Source organism: Falco rusticolus, chromosome 3, assembly GCF_015220075.1.
Source record: "Falco rusticolus isolate bFalRus1 chromosome 3, bFalRus1.pri, whole genome shotgun sequence".
Classification (NCBI taxonomy): Eukaryota; Metazoa; Chordata; class Aves; order Falconiformes; family Falconidae; genus Falco; species Falco rusticolus.
The window spans coordinates 32,487,435-32,511,228 of NC_051189.1; the positions used below are offsets into that span (position 1 = coordinate 32,487,435).

The 23,794-nt window shown below is 39.2% G+C and overlaps 1 protein-coding gene across 1 annotated transcript; it reads right to left on the reverse strand.

Moving 5' to 3' along the window:
- Nucleotides 1–1,915: 1,915 nt before the first annotated feature.
- Nucleotides 1,916–23,641, reverse strand: RIPK2 (receptor interacting serine/threonine kinase 2). The gene is made up of 11 exons (XM_037381256.1): nt 23,312–23,641; nt 19,847–20,000; nt 18,512–18,667; nt 16,049–16,206; nt 11,961–12,010; nt 11,461–11,622; nt 8,257–8,342; nt 7,985–8,074; nt 7,276–7,381; nt 3,256–3,435; nt 1,916–2,508 (listed from the first exon to the last, which is right to left on the reverse strand). The coding sequence occupies exons 1-11, from the start codon at nt 23,497–23,499 to the stop codon at nt 2,186–2,188; spliced, it is 1,653 nt and encodes a 550-aa protein (XP_037237153.1). The 5' UTR covers nt 23,500–23,641; the 3' UTR covers nt 1,916–2,185.
- Nucleotides 23,642–23,794: the final 153 nt, after the last annotated feature.

The window sequence follows — 23,794 nt, forward strand, 5'->3', positions numbered from 1 at the left end:
AAAACAATTCAAACCTTTCTGTTGTCAGTGCTCCTCCTATTTCTTCCTTTTAAAGTAACATCTTGTAAAAACATGCTTTTTGTGATAAAGGCAGGTCTACAATTAATGTTTACACAGAAATGGCTGTGCTTTTTAAAAACACTATTCAAAGCAAGTATATGACAAGTATTTGGAATAAATGGCCTCCGAGTTGCTTTACTTTTATCTATGAAGGATGATTATTTATCCCTGAGAGCTCTCAAAGTCCTCCTGAAAAGACTGCACAATTCCAGCTGCCTGCTAGTCTGTGGTTACATACATTATAATACATAAAGAAACATTTTGGCAACAGAATTGCTTTGCAGGAATGTGTTCTCTGCTGGAAGAGCAGAGACTGAGCACCATGTTGCTTAATCAGGGCTGTGGGAAAATTACTTTGACAGGGCAATTAGAGAAACCTGGGACCTAATAGAGGCATAGTATTACAGAAGGCTTTTTTTTAGGGTAAAATACAGCTATCACTTTCAGGATGGTTGGCACACACGGAATCTACTTTACCGCGGCTCCCTAAGCAGCACACCCTGCCAGCTCAGCACATGCTGATAGGGGTAACGGAGGGTGGAGTGGAGCAGAGACACTGTGGCCAGGGTCTTTGTACTCCCTGCTGGAATGGGAACTTGATGGAACTATGCAGCCGATGAGATGTCCACTGCTAAGTCAACGTTTGTGGTGAAATTGTGTTCCTCTGATGCGATAATCTCACTGTAATACCAATGCACACCTCCATCCCAAAATTACCTGCCTCCAAGGTACTACCACACGTCACTGGGCACGTGTACCAATCAGTACCAAAAATATGTATGACCAGTGTCACTCAAGCTCCACCTAAACCTAAAGAAAATGAACTGGTCCTGGACTGAAATAAATCCAAAAGGGGGGAATTGCTGTCTAAACTCCCAAATTACCAAACTCTGATTTAGTGTTTATATGTTAAACGTTTCTGTGCACAAAGATAAGGTCAAGCTGACACCCTCTAAAGTCATCAAAAATAATGAATGAAAGGACTTCTAATCAAGGGAGTCAACCTTAGGAAACAAGTAACAGATTGGGGAAAAGAACACTGTTATCTAAATTATGGAGAAAGAAGCCTCCAAGTGAGAAAGTTCTGGCCAAGCTGATAAGGTGTTGCAATCCACAGAAAATTAGTTGAAAACAGGACAAAGGTTATTGTGGCACTGGGAAATCACGACATCCAACTCAAATAGCCCCCTCAAAAAGAGCGCAAAATCCTGCTTGAGCAGCATGCATAGTTAGTAAGAACTTTAGCAGTGCTATCTGAGGTTGCGTACTAATTTGTGTTAGAAGTGAGAAACTTGTAACCAATCCTGTGTCTGATGAATAAGCAATGTACTGTGAAGTATAAAAAGTAAGCAAAGGAGGGGAGAAGTTAGGGAAAGCTCCATCGTAACTTCTGGGATCAGTTGATGGGCTGAACCTGTCTTCTCCCCCATAGGGACACCTGACAGGTAAGAACTTTATTCTATGACTGACTCATGCCAGCTGTTATTAGTGTGTTGTTTTAAGCTTGCTGCTTGCTTTGCAGTCAGGGTATTATCACCGGCAAACTTGGAACCTTATTCTGTCACAAACTTGCATTTTGTATAACAAAAATCTTCAGCTGAAATTCATTTTTTATGAATCTCCAGGGATTTGAGTAGTTGTTATAAGGGATTTTACTCAGTGATGCTGTCAGCAGGGGTCCCTGAACAGGTTACTCACATCACTCTCCAATACAGTGGGCTGTCAAGACACAGGTGGTGGACAGGCTGGTCAGACGCAAGGGTCTCATCTTCCTTGGGAAACTGACAGGCTGATCAAATAGAAGGGATTGGAGGAAAACCCCCTTCTTAACATGACAATAGGTATAAAGAGAAAATGTGTAAAACAGGAAACATTTATTTGTCATGTATAAACAAAATACTTCTATGAATTGAGGCAACAAGTGTCAGGTGTTTGGCTTTATGACCGCACTCCAACTGACTAATTGGTAACTCACCAAATGCAGTCTAGACGAACTCAGTGTCATTTCTGAGACTCAGCAAAGGCACAATAAAGACAAAGCAGTACAGATATAAAACTACTATACAGAAACACGAATTGTGTTGTAAGAAAAATATTCACATGGTTTCATATAGAAAGAATAAATTTAAAGATGCAGTCTTAGAGAATTAGATACATCTGGATAAGGTTGAAGTCCTAGCTGTTTGTTATCTTTCAACTTTTGTATTATAATTCTGGCAAATTCCTCTCCTTGGCTATCTGAGGTATCAAGCAGTTGTCGTACTTTTGATGTCCTTGTAGGTTTGGTGCTTATAAGTTCATAGTCTTCTTTCATGAGTAAAAATCTTGAAAGAAGAGCATCCAGTGACTGATTCAAACATGCTTCAGTCATCTGATCGATAATTTCCTCTCTTTTACTTTGGATCCACTGATGAGCTACATTCTGTTGTATGGTTTCCAAAACAAAATCTGAGATTGAAGAGGATTGAAAAAAAAAAAAAAGTATTGTAAATTTCTGTCAACAGATAGTGCCATAGAACAAAGAACAAGCTGAGAAAGAGCTGTTTAAAACTTGTTCGGAAAAAAAGTTGGTCAGAAATACACTAGACTACTAACCATGCTTTTAAGATTTCACTATTATATTCCACATTTAAAATGTTCCAGTTTCTCAGATTTGGTGGTTAGTGTTTGTTTTATCATAGAATCACAGAATAATTTAGGTTGGAAGGAAGCCTCAAGGAGGTCATCTGGTATAATGGCCTCAGATAAATGACAAAGGTGGGGCAACTTCAATGATAACTCTGGTTGCTCAGGGCCCTGACCAGCTGAACCTTGAGTGTCTCCAAATGATGGGACTTCTACAGCCTCTGTGGGCAACCTGTTCCAGGGTTCAGCCCAACCTGGTACTAAAAAGACAGAGGTGGTAACTTCACTTTCCAAGTGCACTTTTATTCAATTTTACTGAAAATAACACTAGTTTCCTGTGTGTTTTCCTCAAGTTGAGGATTCACACAGTGAAAAGGTGCCGCACTTTATGTTGGTTTTACTTTGCAATATAAGGCTACAAGGACAGAATTACCTGCATTCTTAATTTGTAAAATGCTTTGTTTCCATTTTACAGATGAACAACAGTACCAGTTTGCATTTCATACAAACATTTATTTGACATTAGGACACTTATTGTGGGTCTTGGAATTAAATCAGTGTTTGCTGTACCTGAAGAAACTGGTGATGTCCGCAGCATATGTGATGCAGAATTTGAGGCATCTGAAATACTCTTTTCTGGCAAGGGAAAATAATCGTATGGATGCACAAGAAGTTTGGCACTCTGAGTTACAGAGATATTTTCATCTGTGCTCTGACGGCTGAGAGACTGTAGACCTTCAGAATTTCCATCTTAAAACAAAAAAAAAAGGGGGGGGGGGGAAGGGGAGAGTGAGCTGTATTAATTCTATGTTGAAATAAAATACAGCCATCGGAGACTATTTAGAGGAACTCTATAAAACAAGTAATAAACAACCTAAATTCACATCAGATACAACACATTATTCCTTACACTCAGGTTCTGAGTACATTCATGTCCCTTATCTTTTAACCAGGCCCTGACCATGGGTTTGGGCATTTTTTTTTTGTTTTAAAAGAACATTGAGAGGATAAATCTGGTAGATGTGACCTTTAAAAAAATAGCTCTGACAGAAAATTTTTGCAGGGACTGGAAGAACAAAACTCCTTCAAGTTTTTGGAGAGGCAGCTAGGAGTCAGCATGAAAGCAGACTGATGAAGTTTGGCAGTGTAATCAAGGTGGAAATATTTCTTTTATTTTCAGGTGGAGGGAAAGAACATGAAAAGCAACTGTAACATTCAGTGGGAGGCCAGTGGAAGCTTTTGGTAGTCTGTCAAAACTGCAGATGACTTCAAGAAAGCTTCACGTAAACTTGTGCAAAGGAAGGGAGAAAAACTTAATAGTTTCTATTTTTAGGATTTTTTTTATATAGCAGAAAAAGATGATGGATATGAAAACAGCAGTAGGAATTACTTAAGGAGGAGATGACAAATAGCTGATAAGCAACAAACTGCAGGACATATGCCTAATTCTGCATACAGTTTTCGTTACAGACTTTCACAGTGTCATTTGATAAAGAGCTTCAGAGTTAACTAAAAACCAGAGATGCAAATGTATGAATCCAGATGAACATCTAAAGACACAATAAGAAGAGGTAACTCTATGGACAACTTGGGATTTACAGGTACCTGTCCAATGGGGGAACCTGAAGGTGTATTCCTAGATCAGTGTTGACCTGTAGAAGAATATGGCTATAAGTACATGGATCAGGAATAGGATAACGTGAATGAAATGACACTCTCATTATTTAAAAAACAGTGCACTAGAACTCATAGTAACTAGTACTTTATTTCACGAAAGGGAGAGAAAGCTGGGCAGAACTTTCTCTGTAGTGTGAAGCAGCATATGTTATCTACTGCATGAATGAGAAAGGATTAGGAGACAACCACTGAGCGAAAGATCATTTCAGAAAAGGATTTTAAACAGCTCTGCTGGGATAGATTGTTGTAGATCTCTAGGCACACGCAGATTTTTAATAACATTACAGACAAAACTACTGGGATTATACTAGTATGGTAGAATGACCTTGATCAGAGACCATAGCATAAAAAGTACTATCATAGAATCACAGAATCTTTTACGTTTGAAAAGACCTTTAAGATCATCAAGTCCAACCGTAAACCTAAGACTGCCAATTCCACCACTAAACAACATCCCTAAGTGCCACATCTACACATCTTTTAAATACCTCCAGGGATGGCGACTCAAACACTTCCCTGGCAGCCTGTTCCAATGCTTGACAACCCTTTTGTTGAAGGAATTTTTCCTAATATCCAATCTAAAACTTCCCTGGCACAACTTGAGCTGTTTCCTCTCATCCTACCGCTTGTTACATGGGAGAAGACTCCAACACACACTTTGCTACAGCCCCCTTTCAGGTAGTTGTAGAGAACGATAAGGTCTCCCCTGAGCCTCCTTTTCTCCAGATTAAACAACTCCAGCTCCCTCAAACAGAAACATGCTAATTAGATTTGCAGATGTTATTCAGAAAGAACAGGTTGATCCAAGTTACTCAGAAAGAACCTAGTTGAAGTGGAAATTCAGTAGCAAAAATATGAGATCCAGACTTTCTGCTTCAAGCTGGGGCTAATCGTTTGGAATTGAGATAAGGAAAAAAACCCTAGGTAGTTTATTATGTAATGAAGGATCTTGTGAGAAAGGAGAAATAAAATTCTAAGGTATATAAAGTACAGGGGTTTCTGAGACAGAAAACTTTTGTCACCATTCTTTCAGGATACTAAGTACAGAGGTCTGGTAAGGGTTCAATGACTTCAGTTAGAACATGCACAAGGAGTAGTAGGATACCAGGAGAATGAAGAAGCTTATTTATTTCAAAAGAGTGTATCCTGTTTGTCTAGCAAGACAAAGTGTATTAAAGAATTACTCTCTATATCAGAAAAAAAATAATGGGAGAAGAGGGGAAAGATCTATTTAAACCTTAAAAAAATGCCCAAGCAAAGTGCATGTATAAGCTTGCTAGGGAAGAGGAAAGGAAAAAAAAAAAAAAGAGGAAAAGGGAGGCTGGAAGTTAGAAGAAAAGTCTTAACTCTGGAGGAGCAAGTTTCTGAAAAAAATTTCTAATTGGATTGGTGGAAAAAACAACTAAACTAAAATCTATAGTATTAACTCCTGCCTTGGTGCCATGCCAAATGCATCTCTTACCAACAGCTACCTGGGAACAGATTTTCACCTGAAACAATTGCATCTGATTTTGAAAAGTAAGAGGAATGTCGGTTTTGCTTTCTGTTATATAACTACCTGACATAGATATTGGCAAAGAAATAACAAACACTTCTTCTGTAGTAGTATATACTACATATAGTGTATATATATAGATCGATAGACATAAAATAGTGTAGGCACTTTTTTCACAAGCTTTACATTATCTATACACACATACAACAAAGTCTAAGCAGTGACTCCACACAAAGATCACCAACTGATCAGTCAGATAGTTGTACCACCACAATGTCATCAATGACTTCCACAGGTAAACACGACAATTTTTAATAGGAACCAGCAGCAAGAAGGGCTAATATTTATCATTATCTTATCTCATTACACTTAGAGACCATGCTCATTTTCAAGCCAATATTACATTTTCTAAAATTCATCACAACATTCCTATTAAGCTTGGTAGCCAAAAGTTATTCTTCATCTTTAAGATTTTTATGCTATAAATGCTTGGGTTGAGGTACAGCCGAACTACACTGCACTTGCTTTCTGCCATTTTCCCCAGTAACTCAAATTCCTTAAGCTTCGTAAATACAGCAGGAATTCCAAGGAAGAAAAATTACATATCTCTCTAGTACATTGAGTACAAGTCCAGAATTGTGGACATGTTCAAACAGGGGCTAGAAAAAAACCTGCCTGCAGCACCTCAGCACACTTTTTGATGCCCTACTTACAGCAGAAGTCAAGTGCCTTGTCTGCTTTCACACCACTGCTCCCTGCAAAGTCAAAGGATATCCATTCTTTTGAAATATACGTTTGTGTTCTTTCAAGAGAAGAAAATTAAGTGCAGTTTTAGTTTCACAATGTATTGCTATTCCACCTGGGTCTCATTGCATTTTTCTGTCTTCTGATGTCAGCAAAACCTTAAAATGGCGTTTTGTCTCAGAATTTTCCCAACTTTTGTTCAGAAAAGGTGACAGCTATGAAAGGTCTGTGCAGGTATTTTTGCAAGGAATCTAATTATTAAAGCATTTTTTAAAATGGAATTAAAAATGATTGAGAGGCTGGGCTGCATTAAAAACTTTCAGTTTATGTATCTTTAAGAGTGCCTCAAAATGTTTTAGCCTTTTTACCTTTATAATTAATTCACAAATGGTTAACTAAACTGCCTGAAGTCTGAAGGGACAAGTAAATGCTATCTCTGCACTCATGACCATGAATGGGAAAACTGAAGCTGTGAGCTGTGGGGATTGCTCAAGTGACAGAAACAGAAAATCAGAGCTCAAATACTCTAGTTTTTTACCCAGAGCACTATGTTTACAAAACACATCTCTCTTCTGACATACGGAGATCCAACTTTCTACTATGCAAATGCCATGACACAGCGGGAGGGTAAAGTTGCAATTGCAACTTAAACTTAAACTCATGAGTATCTCTACCTGATGACAGGATATTGCACTTGGGAACCGACTTGAATCTTGATATATCTGGAGAGATGCTTCGAAGGGGAAGTGCATCACACTGTATGGAGCCAGAATGTGTTTCCTGGAATGATTCCAGTTGTATATTGAAAAGGCACATTAAATAAATACAAAGTTGCAGGTTTTTTACAGAGTACTTTCCCATCACTGTTTTCCCTGCTCAATAGACAGCACAATTAAAATGCAGTAAAGCAGAAGAAATCGTGTAATCCTAATACTTGTGTTATTCCATAGCTGACAGCAATTTCATATACGAGTTTAACCATTAGTAAGAACCAAAATCAGAAGCACTAAGAATTGAAATATAAAAGCAAATCTATATGACCCTATGTAATCAAGCTCCGCAGAGGTGTAAGGGAGCAGAAGACAATCTCTTACAAGTTGCAGACATTGTGTGCTGCATTCCTTCTCAAAGCGCTGGCTTTCCCACATCTAGAGAATATACCAAACACGCCCTTCTTATTTCTGCTTACCCACCCCTTACTATTTTAACCTATATAGCTATGCATTTGTTACATCCCAGCTCAACTAATGCACTTTATGCCTTTCCTGACTGCACAGGAAAGTAAACTGCAGAACGATTCCTCCTTACTAAGTTAACCCTCCCTTAAGCTCTCAGGATCTTTAATGATGCTGACATACTGAATGCAATACGTAAAATATTTACCTCTTGGGGATTCAGAGGTATATTTAGAGATACCTGCTCCACATCTGCTTGCTTTCCACTCTTGTAAATACATCGTGATTCATACAGTGACTGGAAGAGATATATTTACTTGTATTAAATTTCTGCTATAAGACAAGATGATAGCTTTATACAAACACATGGTTCAGCCAGATACAAGATTGAATAAATGACAAAGGAGAGTACATTTCTTTTAGCAAACAAATATTACCAATTTATTTGACCAACTCATGACTGTAACAAAAGCCACTTACCTTTGATCTTTTTAACAGAATTACTGCTTCCAACATAGCTATTTCATCAAATGTTCGCAGGACTGGCTCAAGGTCTATTAAACATTCTATTAAAAAAAAATAGTATTTTGCTGAATGATTTAAAGTGGAAATTAAGTTTTCATTTTGCTAAAGGTACTTTCTTACATTTACAAAAGTAATTTATCTGTTGATACACATCAAACCACTTATGCTGCTAAACAGAAGTTTCTTGCTTTCACCTGTTAGAACAGTTTCACATCACCAAAATAAGCCCTGTGCTGATCTGGCCACCTCGGCACTCTGTATCACAAGAGATCTGGGACTGTGCCAGACAGCAAGTCTTACATTGCTGTAATGGATAGATTGGTGGGTTTGCCATGTTTCAAGGTAGACCCAACAAGCTTGATTAGCTAAATGGGACCAAGCAGCACAATACCTCAGTGTGGGTCATGGTCTTCCCACTCCACCAGAGGTATTAAAGATCTACATGAGAAAAATAAACAAACAAACCCTTACCACAGCAATATCCAGAACAGATGCTGTGAGGCAGGGCCAGAGAAGATGGGACAGTCAAGGCACTGACCTATCACATCCAATGAATCCAAATGATACTGTCCTTGTTTTCACCAAAGGCAGCAATTCAGAGAAGCTAAAATCATCTGCTCACATAGGGAAGCACATGACAGTCCAAGAAGTAAGTTACAACCTGTGCTATGCTCCCTTGCTTTCCAATGTTTAAAGGTTTATAAAGATAAATATTTCAAATGTTGAGATGACTGTGTTATAAAAATGTTTTCTTTGAAACTGTGCTCAGATACAACAAAACCTCAAGAAAGGGTAATGGCATAGCTCAATTCTATTGCATTTCTATGGATTCTGCTGATTCATCAAAACCTGTTAACCATGCTAGCATTCTGTCACACTGCATCCTTATTAACATATTTTTATTTTTTACTACAATTTTACCTCTCTTCTCCTGTATTAACTTTTTTCCACTAGCATCTTCAAGATATACATTCAATACTGGAATTCTTATTTTCTTGACTAAAACAGAGTTTTACAGGTTTGGCAATCCATTTTCCACACTGAAATACTAGCACTGCTAATTCTTGTTGATTATAATTAAACTGTAGGTACATATTCCAAGTACATGCAGAAACATGGTGATAAGTAGTTGTTATCTCTTCTTTATAAGGAGAACAGACAGGTTAACCGAGGTTTTCCATTTAAAGTTTATTTAACAAAAGGGGAGGTCTGGTGTTTTGGTTTTCTCTGCCCTGTACTACGGTAATTGCAAAATTTCCCAGTGAGCTTTACTTCCCTTAATTTGCAACAGTTCTGCAACTTCCTCTTTCTTTTTGTGATAGTAAAGTAGAGGAGAAAGCAATGCATGTTTTCTTCAAAGACATCTTACTACAGACGCAGCACTAGTAACAGAACCCAAGTTAGCTCACATCCCAGGTAATTAGCCCTTCAACATGACCACAGACTTTGATTGCTATTTTGCTTTGCTTAACTGTCAAAAGAAAATGAGAATACATAAATAAATATTATGATGTGTCTATCCTTTGTCATTTTAGAAAAATATTATAAATGGTTATATTTCCTTGTTTGGGAAAAAAATAATCCACAACTTAAAATCACACAAACCGGACTCACACAAACATAACCTGACATTTCAAAATGTTCTTAATGCAGAAATAAGAACGCCTCAAAAAAGGTCATGTAAATCATTTTGGACTGTAAACGCAACATGAAGATGCTGTATGTGTTTAGATGTGCCTCCATTTTGTCTTTTGCCAAACTGATCCCAAAAAATGGAGTCAAAAACATTTCTAAGCTATCTGAACAGCAGTTTTCTAACACTTTCCCACTCAAAGGAGTATGTCTGTAAAGGCTTTCAAAATAGTAAACAAATTTCTGTTCACCAAAGCTACAGATGTAACTTTAAGATTGTGGACCTCTCTACTCATAACATCAAAAAATCCAAAATCAAAATAAACCATAAACCCACAAGAACCAACAAACCCTGATATTTCAGGTTTGGGTCATTGCATCTTCAACCTAACCAGTGAGAAATTTAAAAGACAGAATTGTTTAAGCCAGAGCAATTTGTACTGTTCTAAATTTGAATACTTTCCGTCTACATTTTTGCCTCTCCAGGGTGATCCAGTTTTCCCTACAGAATTAGGTTCACGTTTTCTAAAGGAGAAGGAAGGAAGATTTTAAAGCACATGCAAATTAAACAAGCACAGCAATGCAGGTGGAGGAACCACTGTTGGCTTCACTACACTGATATATGTGATGATAGCAACACTTGCAAGAGCAAATTTCACAGTTTAATCATTTTCTGCCAATATTGATGGAATTACCTTTATGCAATGGCCAAAGAAGAACCAAAAGTAACCACAGAATTAAGCATTTTGAGGAGAAATTGTTACACAGGATAAATTTGGACTCAACACACACCAAATATGTCAGTTAAGTGCAAGAAACACAGGTTTGCAAAAAGCAAAACAGAACTTTTCTAGTTCACACTACACTAATGTCTACAAGCTCACACTTCAGTCTTATTCTCTAAATTCTGCAATCCACTGTAAAAATGGTTGGAAGTATCTATATTTGGTCTCATGGACAAAAAGCTGAACAAAGGAAAGATGGAAAGAGAAAGTTAAGTGGGTTCATCCAGTACCTGTTCAATCTGGACAGTGGAGCAATCAAATATAAACTCTCAGTGAAAAAGATCTATACCAAGATGCAAACACAGGATGAAGTCAGTATAGTTTATCTGATATGCAATGTTTTGTTGGTGTGTTTGCCAGCTTGCTTACAAATCTCACAGTACTCATTCTACACTTCCCTTCTTAAAAAAAAAAGTTCCCTTCAACAATAAACAAAAAACCCCAAGTCCAAGTAATTAAAAAAAGCATGCTGCTTTTGTACAGGTAAATTAGCTGGAGTCTTTTGCATTTGTCATCTCTAACAACTTGGTTTTACGGCACACACATAGTTCCATTCATAAAAGTTTGTTTCTAGATGTGGTGGAAGCAGACAAGCACCTTATCATATGCAAAACTGAGCACATACTATCTCTTGACACTTTTAACATTCCCTTTTGTGACTGTAATCTTGCTCTGTAAGTACCATGTTCAACAGAAATCTGGCAATTTACAAATATTTTCTTATTATGAAATGTAAACTCACTTAAGAACGATGGTCTTTCATCTGGGTTTTGTGCCCATCCACTTTCTATCAATCTGATGATGAGCACTCGATGAGGAATGTCCATTGACAAACTTTCTTCACTTAAGTCTAGTCGCTGTCCTTGTGACACACTATACATTATCTGCAAGGGGTTTATAACTTCTGTCAAAATAGACATCATACAGTCATTAGAAATATATGCAATATAAATAGCTTACTATAGGAGGAATAATTTAGTTTGCAGACATAGTATTTATACATCGCCAAAATAAGACTATACTTTTTTATTTAAAAAAATTATTTTAATTTATTGAACAACACTAATTTAAAAAAAAATACAGAAAAACTCTCATTTGAAAAGTAACTCAAAGTGTTCTTCAACAAGCTTACAAGTTGAATCATTAGAATTAACCCCTAAAATGAAGTTCCCAGGTACCAGGTCTCAGGTTTAGCCTGTAAGTAAAGCTGGAAAAATAAATTAAAGGAAGACATGACCTTACCTTCAAATGGCTGTTTCCTTGACATCACTTCCCACATAATAATTGCATAACTGTTTAAAGTATAAAAAGTGTAGAAGTTGTTATTTCAGATTAAACTGAAAGAGGGTAGATTTAGATTCGATATTAGGAAGAAATTCTGAACTGTGAGGGCGGTGAGCCCCTGGCAGGGGTTGCCCAGAGCAGCTGTGGATGCCCCATCCCTGGAAGTGCTCCAGGCCAGGCTGGATGGGGCTTTGGGCAGCCTGGTCTGGTGGAAGGTGTCCCTGCCCATGGCAAGGGGTTGGAACTAGATGATCTTTAAAAGTCCCTTCCAACCCAAACTACTCTACGATTTTGATTACTCACACTTAACACAGTTTGCCCAGCTTTACATTTTACTAAAAACATTTCGCTAAAATGATCCTGCATACATGCATAGAACTGACCATAGCTAACTACAATGATGACCTGAATATATGGAAACTAGCAGGAATTTTAACCAGTGGCTTCAACTATAAGTAATTAATAATATTAAGTACAGAAAAAGTACATGGCATGTAAATTCCTATTCCAAATCTGTATTAGCTCTGCTCTATTAATACATTGTGAATTACGTATATGCAGTTTAAATGTCAGTATGCAAATTAAAGTGTGCTCCAGAGTCCCGGCTGCTCTGTCCTAACTGCAATACTGTGGCATCTCCCCAGTCCAGATGGACACTCTGACATTCCCACGGGAAGCAGGGTACCAGCAGGGAGGATGGCTTTCACCCACACTTCTACCCCAACACAAAGTCAGTCAGGTAAGATAAAGACTTGCACTCGGGAAGCACCCTCCACCTTCCCCCACAGATATACATGCTTTCAACATATGCAATCTTCTCTATAAGGAGAGATGTCACTTACACACAGCATTCACTTCACAAAAAAGACTTTCAAGAACACCACCCTGAACTACAGCTAGGAGACTGAACGCACATCTCCTTACTCAAACCAGTGACATTTTTTTCCATTCACCTCAACATGAATGGGAACTGGTTCAGTGAAAACAAACCTGCTCCACCTTTAGTAGACTAGTCACTCTCTTCAGTCATCAGGATATGTAAAAAAAACCCGTAAGTTTAAGCAACTTTGTAATTTAAATAAGATCAGATTATTTCATTTAAATAGAATCATAGAATCATTTAGGTTGGAAAAGACCTTTAAGATCATCAAGTCCAACCATTAACCCAGGACTGCCGAGCATTGAATTTGTTTATAAAAAAAAAATCAATGCAGTTAAGATAAATAAAAAGAAATACAGTGATGTAAAACCTTCAAATCTGGCTTTCCTATTTAAGAATAGGAATTTGGTGTCAGGAATAACACCAGTAGTTCTAAAACTAAAATGAGAGAGCAAAAATATTTCACTGTATAAGAACCTAATTTCCAATGTCAAACATACCCTTGTAAACTTACCTCTACTCCCTTATTGTTTCCAGTAAATCAATTTTAAAATGGATTTAAAAGTTTTAAACATTTTACTTGAAAAAAATTGAAATCCAATTTGCACAGAAGCAATACAAATGAAATTATGCAAAGAATTATTTTTTTGCTAAAGAATTAACACTTATCAGAATAAATGTTTGCTGAACTACTCAAATAACTGCACAAAGATAGTGTTTTCCTGCACCACTAAGAAGTACAAAATTTTGCATATAGGTTACATGTAACTGCCTCTAAGCATGATATCATCCAACAGCTACCAATTAGGAAGAATCAAAACAATTAAGGAAGAATAAAGTAAGTGATGCTTAAAATTAATCATATAAATTGAGCTTTCCTAACTACTTATTCCATTCATATTTTAACATCCACCCCTGATAAAATTTATTCAGGTAACTTCTAATAAAAGCAGTCCTTCTTGTTAGAAAGCCTGCTTTTGATGCATTCCTGAGAATTCATGCAGACTGATTTTTTTGGCAGTAAAAGTTGATGCTGCTTGACTGTTGTGTGAACAATTTTTTTCTTTAAGAAAGATCCTTCCTCACAGATTAACTTTGATATCTCAACAACATTCAGCTGCATCTGCTGTGGACAATTAATCAGACATCCAACCTTTAATTCAGTTTAGAATCTCTCTACAACTAAAGACTGTCTTCTTAATTCTACAACACTGCAGCATACCAACTCCTGCTGATTTTCTGTTTGTGTTTTCCCTTCTTATTTCTGCTTCATAGCATCTCCTTATGATCCGGAGCACAGATCTTCCTGCGTGACCTTTCTGGTGGTCGTTTCCTTCACGTCTTCCTGCCTTGAACTGCCTTCCCTCTTTATGATGTCTCAGTTTCTTTCTTCTCAGATAATCTCTTTTCTTCCTAATTCATCAGTTTTCTAAGCCCTTCTACTGATCTTTTCTCTCTTATTTTCTTTCATTTGGTTGCTATTCTTCTGCACACATTTTTTTTTTCTTTAAACATTCGTCTTCCTCATCTCCACTCAGTCATTAAGCCACCAGCCATACTTTCTGTATGTTACACAATATACACTACTCCTTTTCAATGTCTTCCTAGTCCAGATTTTCTCATCAAAGGGCGAGGAAAGCAGGTATGCTACCATCTCTATTCTTCAGACAGGAAAGTCCAGGAACTTTGTGTGACCCTTAAGAGTAAGGGATAATTAAAGAGAAATAGTGGTCTCCCTGGAAGTCAGGAAGACACTCTGAAACTGATACATCTCTCACCAAAATACAACCCTGTCAAAGCTGAAGGTAAAGGTGGTAGAGTGCAATAGAGAGATGGACTTTGTCACAGAGATATGCCTCTTCATGCCTCCTTAATCTCCTTTTACACAGGTGTCCTGGTTTCAGCTGGGATAGTTAATTTTCTTCTTAGTAGCTGGTGCAGTGCTGTGTTTTTGCTGTGGTGTGGGAACAATGTTGATGGTACACTGATGTTTTTAGTTGTTGCTGGGTGATGTTCAAATTGAATCCAGGACTTTTTCAGTTCCTTGGGCCCTGCCAGCATGAGGGCTGGAGGGACACAGGAAATTTGGGGGGTACACAGCCAGGACAGGTGATCCAAGCTAGCCCAAAAGGTATTCCATACCATATGGCGTCATGCTGAGTATATAAACTGGGGGAAGAAAAAGGAAGGGGGGTACATTTGGCATGATGGTGTTTGTCTTCCTGAGTAACCGTTACGTGTGATGGAGCCCGGCTTTCCTGAGGATGGCTGAACACCTGCCTGCCCATGGGAAGCAGTGAATGAATTCCTTGGTTTGCTTTGCTTGTGTGCGCAGCTTTTTGTTTACCTATTAAATTGTTCTTATCTCAACCCTGGAAGTTTTACATTCCTTTCCGATCCTTCTTCCAATCCTTCTTCCCATCCCTCTGGGTGGGGGGGAAGTGAGCAAGCGGCTGTGTGGTGCTTGGTTGCCGGACGGGGTTAAACCACAACAACAGGACAGTTACCTCCATGATTGTTCAAATAATCCTTGAGCTCTCGAAGCCTTTTCAGATTAACTAATTGTAACTAATATCCTAAGAGCAATTGACGTTTTGTTAGATGGGTCTCCACCACTCTACTCCTTCCTGTTCTGTTACTTCTACTACTCAGAACTGACACAGATCTACCTCAACTTTCATAAAGTAAATTATTCCTTAAGGAGATCTCTGTAAATACTTCCTCCAACCCCATTACCCTGTTTTTTTCCTAACTTCTTCCCAAAACTATGTTTTTTTCTTTCCCCCAAGTATATTCTGCAATTTATATTAACTGATCTGCACAAATTACAAGGGTATGTGCATCAAGCTGTGTGAAGAGCTTTTTTCCTTCCCTACACTGTCTGTATGTGTACACTCATTTATAGAAACCAGCCTCCTCTGTCTGTTTCTGTAGTTCTAACTTAATTTCTGGAGCATTACACTTGTCATGGTGTTTCCTAAAGAAATGAGTCATTAAATCCAGCTACCAATTAATTCTTTTTTTTCCCCAATTCATTTTGTTTATACACCTATGATAGTGCTACTACCAAAAATAATAAAATTGCTGAGAATATGTTAAAATCTAAGTTCAGTAACTCAAATATGAATTCAAATTGCAAAGATCACTTGAGAACACCACGAGTTACCTGTAGATATCGTGTTTCACACTTGCACGGGTTTTCTGACTGGGATTGTAATTTTCAGGTGGCATGTAGATAATTGTCCCTCCTTCTGGCAAAGAAGTTTCACTTCGTGATTGCGACATGGAAATGACACGCCATTTTGACATGCCAAAATCTGCAATCTGGAAAGGACAAATCAGTTGTTCTGAGAAGAAAACTGGAATTATTGGCTGACCATTGTTAGAAATTCCAGAAATATGCCCAAAAGAACGGGTCACTTAAAGTCCTTAACCTAACACACAAAAAGTATGTGGGTCGTCCTAGCAACAGTAAACACTGGCTTCAGTCCAGAAAGCATTCCAGGTCATGACTCATGCTATCCCTATAGCCCTGCCCTATCCTGTTGTTCTTTTGAGGAAGGACTCATATATCATATGGCTGGGGAATCTGCTATGAAAGTCTGTTCTGTATAAAGAAAATAACTTTCCTTTGTTAAAAAAAGCAAACAAAAAAAATCATTGAGTACTTCTAGCTCCCTTGTTGTGAAGAAAGCACAAATTCAGTATAAATCATAATAGCTCTATGTAACTTAGGTTGCAGGTATTCCAAGACAGTTGCTTTCACAAGAAAACTTTGGGGTACTCCACCTCACCCCCAAATCAATGAAATATTAATCTTCCATTAATTCATTTGATATTCTGAAATTCTGTGCTGAATATTTTCTTTATCGTGCACTCTGGGGCCTTGTCCTTTCCTATAGAGTTTACAGTTCCTCCACATAAAGAATTAATTGACTGCAGTTTACATTCTCAGACATCTACAAGCCAGGGTGCAAGATGTCAAACTAGGTTACTAGTAGGGAGACACACAGCCATAACTCACCTTCTGGCTGAGTTGCAGTGTCTGGCATACAAGGGAGACAGATAAGCAGCTAACTACGAGCTCTGCACTTGTTCAACATTTGTGTGACAGTGAAAACATTTTCAACAAAGATGGCTCTGCAAGCATTGTGGCAACTAAGATAACAGAAATAAGCTTTCAGGAAAACATACAGTCGACATCCACAGTGAAAAATAACCTTTTTTACTCTACAACTCATTCTCATCAAGCCTTTCTCACTGTAGGAAGTCACATTATCTTGCTCGTTCAGTAGCTGGGACAGCCAGAAGCACCCTATGAATGGTATCACTTTTATACCAATGCAATAATTGTTCTATTTGGCATGCATGATGACCTTCCTTGTGTTTCCTGACAGTTGTCCTAATTTAGACAATCTTGCTTCACCCCCAAAAAACCCACTTGAACCCTCTAAAGACAGTCTTCCAGAGACTCTTTACAGGAGGCAGGGCAGATACGCAAGAGTTAACCTCTTCCCTTCAGTTGCTCCATCAAAGCAGCTGTTTAGATGTGGTCAGGCAGAGCACGGGACCACACTAATGCTCTTTGGGATTAAAAAGAGAATGGATAAAAAAATTACTTGGACCAGTTCGCCAGTCAGGTTTATCAGGAAGCTTGAGAGATGGCAATACCAGCACAAGCGAGTGGGAGGAGGTATGACCTGCTAAGGGTGTGAGTGGAGACAAAGCTACGTAAGGCACCGTGCTGCCAAGAAAAATGTGCTTGCAATGGAGAAAAAGGAAATCAGCTCTGGATCTCTGATCTTTGCTCAAAGGACTCACAAATAGATTCATATCTCAGTAAGAACCGAAGCATTTGCCATTCAAATATAAACTAAGTGTAAAATATCTCTTATTTCTTATTTACTTGAACAGTATATTCTAGCCTATCAATTTTAAAAATAGAGGATCTTTTACAAAAAGTCCCTGTGACTCTTGCAATTACGGAAGCACCTAACCATTCCGTTAGATGCACTTTTAGTGCCTTTTTCATATCATGGAAGTGCTATTTTAAAAGGCAGAATTAAAGTTTTAAACTAATGTTACTTCTCCATGTATGTTTGCTCTTTGGTGCTTCACAAAAGCCATCTGCCAACATGTTACAGATTTCAGTTAAGTTTTACATGTTCTCATACTATGCTAACAGAACATATATGTACATATTGCATGATAAATATAAAATGGGGTATTAACATTTGAATTTGACCTACTGTCCCCCAGAACTAACTTGTCTGAGTACCTCAGACAGGAACACTTTCTATTTTCTTCTCACGAAAGGGCCAGATGGAGCTACCCTTGGAAGGCTGTCATACGAGAGTGTCACTGCTACTGAGTATCACCTACTGCTATAGCAGAAACAGCCTGAATTCTGGCTTTCCCATCGTTTCAGATGGATAGAATCCACATTTGAGCAAAGGAGAATTTTCAAAAGAAAAACTCAAAAGTTCTGTCTGCAAGGATAGAAGAAAACATCTGGCATACAATTACAACCCCTCTGTATGGCTGCATCCTCACTCTTCTTCCTCTACAATAATTCAAACACTTTTGCTCATTCTGGATGCTGAAGAATATAAGAATTAAATAACTCTACCTTGACATGAAACTCATCATCCAGCAAAATATTCTGGGTTTTCAAGTCATGGTGCAGCAGTGGAGGATTCATGTTGTGTAAATAGTTTACTCCCAATGCAATTTCATAAAGAATGCGGAATCTCAGGCACCAGGGAATGTTAGGATATAGATCTTTCTGCCAAGATAAAACCACAAAACCAGAATATAATCCTCCATCCTTATCTAACAACACAACACAAAGACTTTTATAATACGAAGAAAGTAACTTGGACAAGCAGTAAACTTTTAAAACATACATTATATGAACTCCTTAAAAAATTGTAACTAAGCATTAAGACCGGTTAGCTGTTAAAACAAATACATAAATGTTAATCATGCAGTGTTATGTTTCCATTCCCTAGCATTCATGTAATAGTTCATAACTGCTATAGATGATGTATTACACTTACTACATTACTCATTCATATGAAAGTATGATTTGCAGATGAACTCCTGTATGAAACTTGCAACCCACAGATTATGAATACTACACAAAGGACGGTAAGAATCATATCTTCGACTGACACTGGGGGAAAAAAAGAGGCTGTGGTGAAACTAAGTGCAAAATACTACCTTTATAAATATTAATACAGCAAGGAAAAAAAACCACAACTACCTTTGTAAATATTAATACACCAAGAAAAAGGCAGTAAAACTCAACTGGCATCTTAAAAGTTACATTGACACCAATGCCTTTATGAAAAACACAGCTGAGCTCTCTAAGGCATAAAACACGTACTGATTAAAGGTACAAAAGAGACTGCAGTGCTGTTGAGACACAAATGCAGTAGCTTTACAGTAGCAACACTGGATGCTCAGACCAAGTTAATTGGAGCAGCTGAGAGTTCAGCACAGGAGAACTTACTCCTGAGAGTATCATCTGGTAGAAATAGCCATATCTGTCTTCATTTTATTTTAATAAAGATTCATATTCAGGGAAAAAATACTTATCTTTGTGTGATGTTTACATTGGCAATAATTCTGAAACCCAGGTTGAAGTAAGCATAAGTATTTAAGCTTCTAATTTGAGAACAGCAGAGGTTTGAAAAGTGATTGTATATAATAATTCAACATGAAGCCAGTTATAGGTTATGACATTAAAAGGAAAAGTGTAATAGAACTAAAGTCTGCTGAGTTTTGTTGTCTTTTTGGGGTACAGAAAATCCATCTGAGCACCAAAAACTACTAGCGATAATGACTGTCCTTTGATTTGAAATATTATTAATAATACACTTTACTATATTACTTCAAGTATGGAAATCACAATCTATTCAAAACAACCAGGCATTGTATTTAAGACTGTAAGTACACTTACCCCATGTAAAAGCTGGTTTAATGACCCATTTGTCATATATTCTGTTACTATCCCCAGAAATTCAGGCTCGTTGCAAATTCCCAAAATTGGCAGAATGTAACTAAACCTGGCTTTGTGTAATATCTCTGCTTCTTTTAGAAGGTGGCTTCTATCACTTAAAAGCAAGCAAACAAACAAAAAACATTACCATACCTGTACTAGGAAACTCAGAACAAATCTTGGTTTCACTATGTTATCTTTAAAAAATTATGTACCTATACGCAGTACCACCACCTTTCACCATTTTATTCTTACTATGCTGTTTTGATTACAGGATACTGTAAGGCAAATTAGAATCTGCAAATGCAAATACAAGATAGCTTCCCCAGGTTTTTTTTACCACACAAATATCTCTACTTCCATCACACATTTAATCCATGTTTCCACTAAATAAGGAAAAAGTCAGAACTCCAACTTCCACCACCCTGTGTAACCGTAACAGTAATAACCAGCCATACTTGTCCTATTTTACTGGCCATCTTCAAACCCCATGTTTTCGCTGAGGCTCAATATTAATCTTCTACTGAGCGGAGATTTTAATACTCCTAACTCTACAACCATTTAAATTGTGCACTAAAATAATATGGGCTAAAGAAATGTACCTTCAGTTTCTGAAGGAAAAGGAACTACCAATTATGTTTTGTTTTCACATAAATTTTTCCTTCAAATTGGGCCCCTGCTTTGAATCATCATCTGGAAAAAAACATCCCCTGGTTGCACAGGAAGCAGGAAGGGACCAGCCTCTTGTTTGGATGTCTGAATGTGGCTGTGTGAACGCTTTCTGTTACATCAAACCTCCTCATAAAAGTGAGTTAGATGCATCTTTACAAATTCAGACCTTGTAGCATGTGGATTTGAGAAGCCCAAGTTTTAGTGAAGATTGATTATGGTTCTATCCCTAAAAATGATAAACTATTTGGAATGCCTTATATCTCAAATGTTCTTGAAAAAAATAGGATTGCTGACAGTGAGGATACTTGGACCATGAATATGTTAATTCTAAGAAAAAAAGATTTAATTTTATACCAATGGAGATCGGTATAGGTGCAAGTACAGGACTTTTACAACACATCTAAGATTGATCCTTTGAATATGAGCCCGTCTGATTTAAAAGCAATACAGCTGTGCTTAGGGCATGGTTGCATACAAACCAGAGCTGTGCCAATCGTGATTTGCTAAGTACAGTGCCATGTTAATGTGCTTATACACCTCCTGGGTGAGAGCTGGCATGCATCCATCAAGCCAGGGCAGACACCAAAGAGTTCACGTCAGTCTGGACCCATCAACGTAGATCTAGCCCTCACAAAGAAAAGGCCATCAGGGCACATGGGGAAACGAGGAAGCCTGGAGAACTAAAGCCTGCTGCTTTTAGGACAGGAAAACGTTGAACTTAGAAGGATGTGAAATCAAGGGCAATTGTTAGTCCTTATCTATGTGATGGAAAAAGGCTTCTGTTACAGGAAACTCTAGGAAATGGTCAAAGTGAAAAGGCAGCCTTCAAGAAAAGCATGGGGCAAAGACATAACTCCTTCCCTTCTTCCTGTCCAGAAAAGACTAGGTTTGAGACAGCTAGGGGTTTTCCCAGACTGTGAGGCATATCTGCATGGGATTCAGCTGTAGCCTGGAAAAGAGTTGCAACATGGTGAGGTCTATTCCCGTGTCTGTAAGTCACTTCACCTTTGTCTGCTCTATACCAGGAGGGCATTGAGTAATGCCTAAATCAGTACAAGCCTACAACAGCTTCCCAACCAGCTTTGCTTTTTTGGCTGGTCACACACCAGGTTCTGGGATAACACAATGCAGGCTTCCTGTTTAAGGAATTAACTGCACCACAAACTCTTCCCGGTTCTTGACAGCATTTACAGGGTGGCATTTTATATTGCCTACTATGTAACTGACAAATCACTTGCTGCAGACACACCAGTATAACGCATTTCTTCCAGGTTTTGGTCTTCTTAGAGCGCTTCCAAGCTTTGCATGGTGTACAGTAGGTGTCTAAATTATTTTGATTACCTCAGTTGCCCTTTTCATCATAATTTCATGGGTTAGATGTTGCTAACCTAAATTCTTGCAAGGCTAAAAATAATATTTGTTGTTTTCTCCCATCTGAGTTGGGAGGATAAACATTGTTCTGATTAGCAGGGATTTAAGCTGGCATTTAAATTAAAGAAAAAACCCATCAATAAACTTATCAGAGAACATTGTATTCCTGCTTAAAAACATAACTGAGATTCCATTTCATTTTGGCAAGATTTCAGAGATAAAGCTTGTGTATACACACCTGGGGAATAAGAGGTGAAATAGCTTAAAACAAGTTATCTTATATTCTAGCACGCTAGGTCACAAGACTAGAAGCCTTGTTATTTTGAGTGAAGCTATTCTGCCTAAATAGCTAATACTAGATCAAAGAAACCTGAGGCAGTAAAGATTAAAGACACCTAGATAAGATGTAAGAGGCAGGCTTCAGATAGCCTTAAGAAGAGGCAAGTTTGCATTGGTAAGATAAAAAAATTGGCACTATAGGAAGTGAATGAGACAGAGATGGATGAAAAATTATTACCTGCTTCCCCCTTACATGGAGTGACAGCACCTGTAATAAACTTGTCACTTGAGCCCCAGGAAAATTGGGAACACAAGGATTAATAGTTGAAGAACTAATGGAAAGTATCAGTTGTATGTGGGAGCCTACAAGCCTATTATTTTAAATTAACTTCTCTCAGTACTGTGAGAACCGGGACAAAAAAGACCAACCAAAGAAACAAAAAAAGGAAACTATCATGTATTGTCTCAGAGAAGCTTGTTCTAGGAGCTAGATGCAATCTCTAGTGGGTACAGTAATACATTCCTTGTCTTCTCTCTGTAAAGAACGAATCTACAGTAACCACTGTATTTTAGTATCCTGGTGATAATTCAGCAAAACGTTTAGCGACCAACAGACCCAGAACGAAGCCGAACTGTGCAAATCCCACCCTGAGGGGGAAGCAAGGCGCACGTTGCAGAAGAAAAAAACCTTCAAAAGCGGCAACTTGCTTAGTGTCTGCCACGCTGGGCCTGAAGCCACCCATTTTCAATAACCGAAAGTGAGGAAGCTCCGGGGCTGGTACGTGCTTTCTCGTGGCTCAAGCTAAATCACCCACCGCGGGACGTCCTTTACCCCTGGATTTAAAGCAACGCTGCCTGCCAAGACACCCCGTCCGTGAGCCACCAACGGGAGAAACCCACGGCGGCACCTCCGCCGCGGCAGCTCGGCCCATGCCCGCACAGCCCGGGCTCCACAACCCGTGGCTGCGTTACCCACCGACGGGACGCCCTCACCGAGTGACCTGGGCAGTGTAGGAGCGGGGGACCCCCTGCTTGGTTTAGGGGAGAGGTGTGCTCTGCTCGGTCCCTGGCCACCACCCCGGCGGTGTCCGCCCCCCCCGTTACCTGTCTAGCAGCGGCCCCTGCAGGCATTTGAGGGCCACCGGGACCCTCCAGTCGGCATGGCGGGCGGCGGACACGGTGCCGTAAGCGCCGCGGCTGATAAAACGCAGATCCGGGAGTTTGTTGGAGGGGATGGAGGGCAGGGCGTAGCTGATGGCGCCCGCCCGGCCTCCGCCATCCCCGCCGCTCATCCTCGCACTCCGCCGCAGGGGCGGTCGCGCCGTCTCTCCGCAGGGCGCAGCGGAGCCCGCAGCGCCTCTACTGCCGCCCCGCTTCCCCGCCCCGGCGCGCCTCCTCCCCAGCCCGACGGCAGCCCCCTCCTCCCTCGGCACCGCCGGGGAGCCGCGGCCCTTCCCCACGGAGAGCGGCGTCCCGCGGGTGCCCGCCTCGGGGAGGGCGGAGCGCCGCGATGAGTCGGGCGGGGGGGGAGGGGCCGGGGGGGAGCCGCAGGTCCCTCGGGAGCGCAGGGTCGGGGCAGCAGCCTGC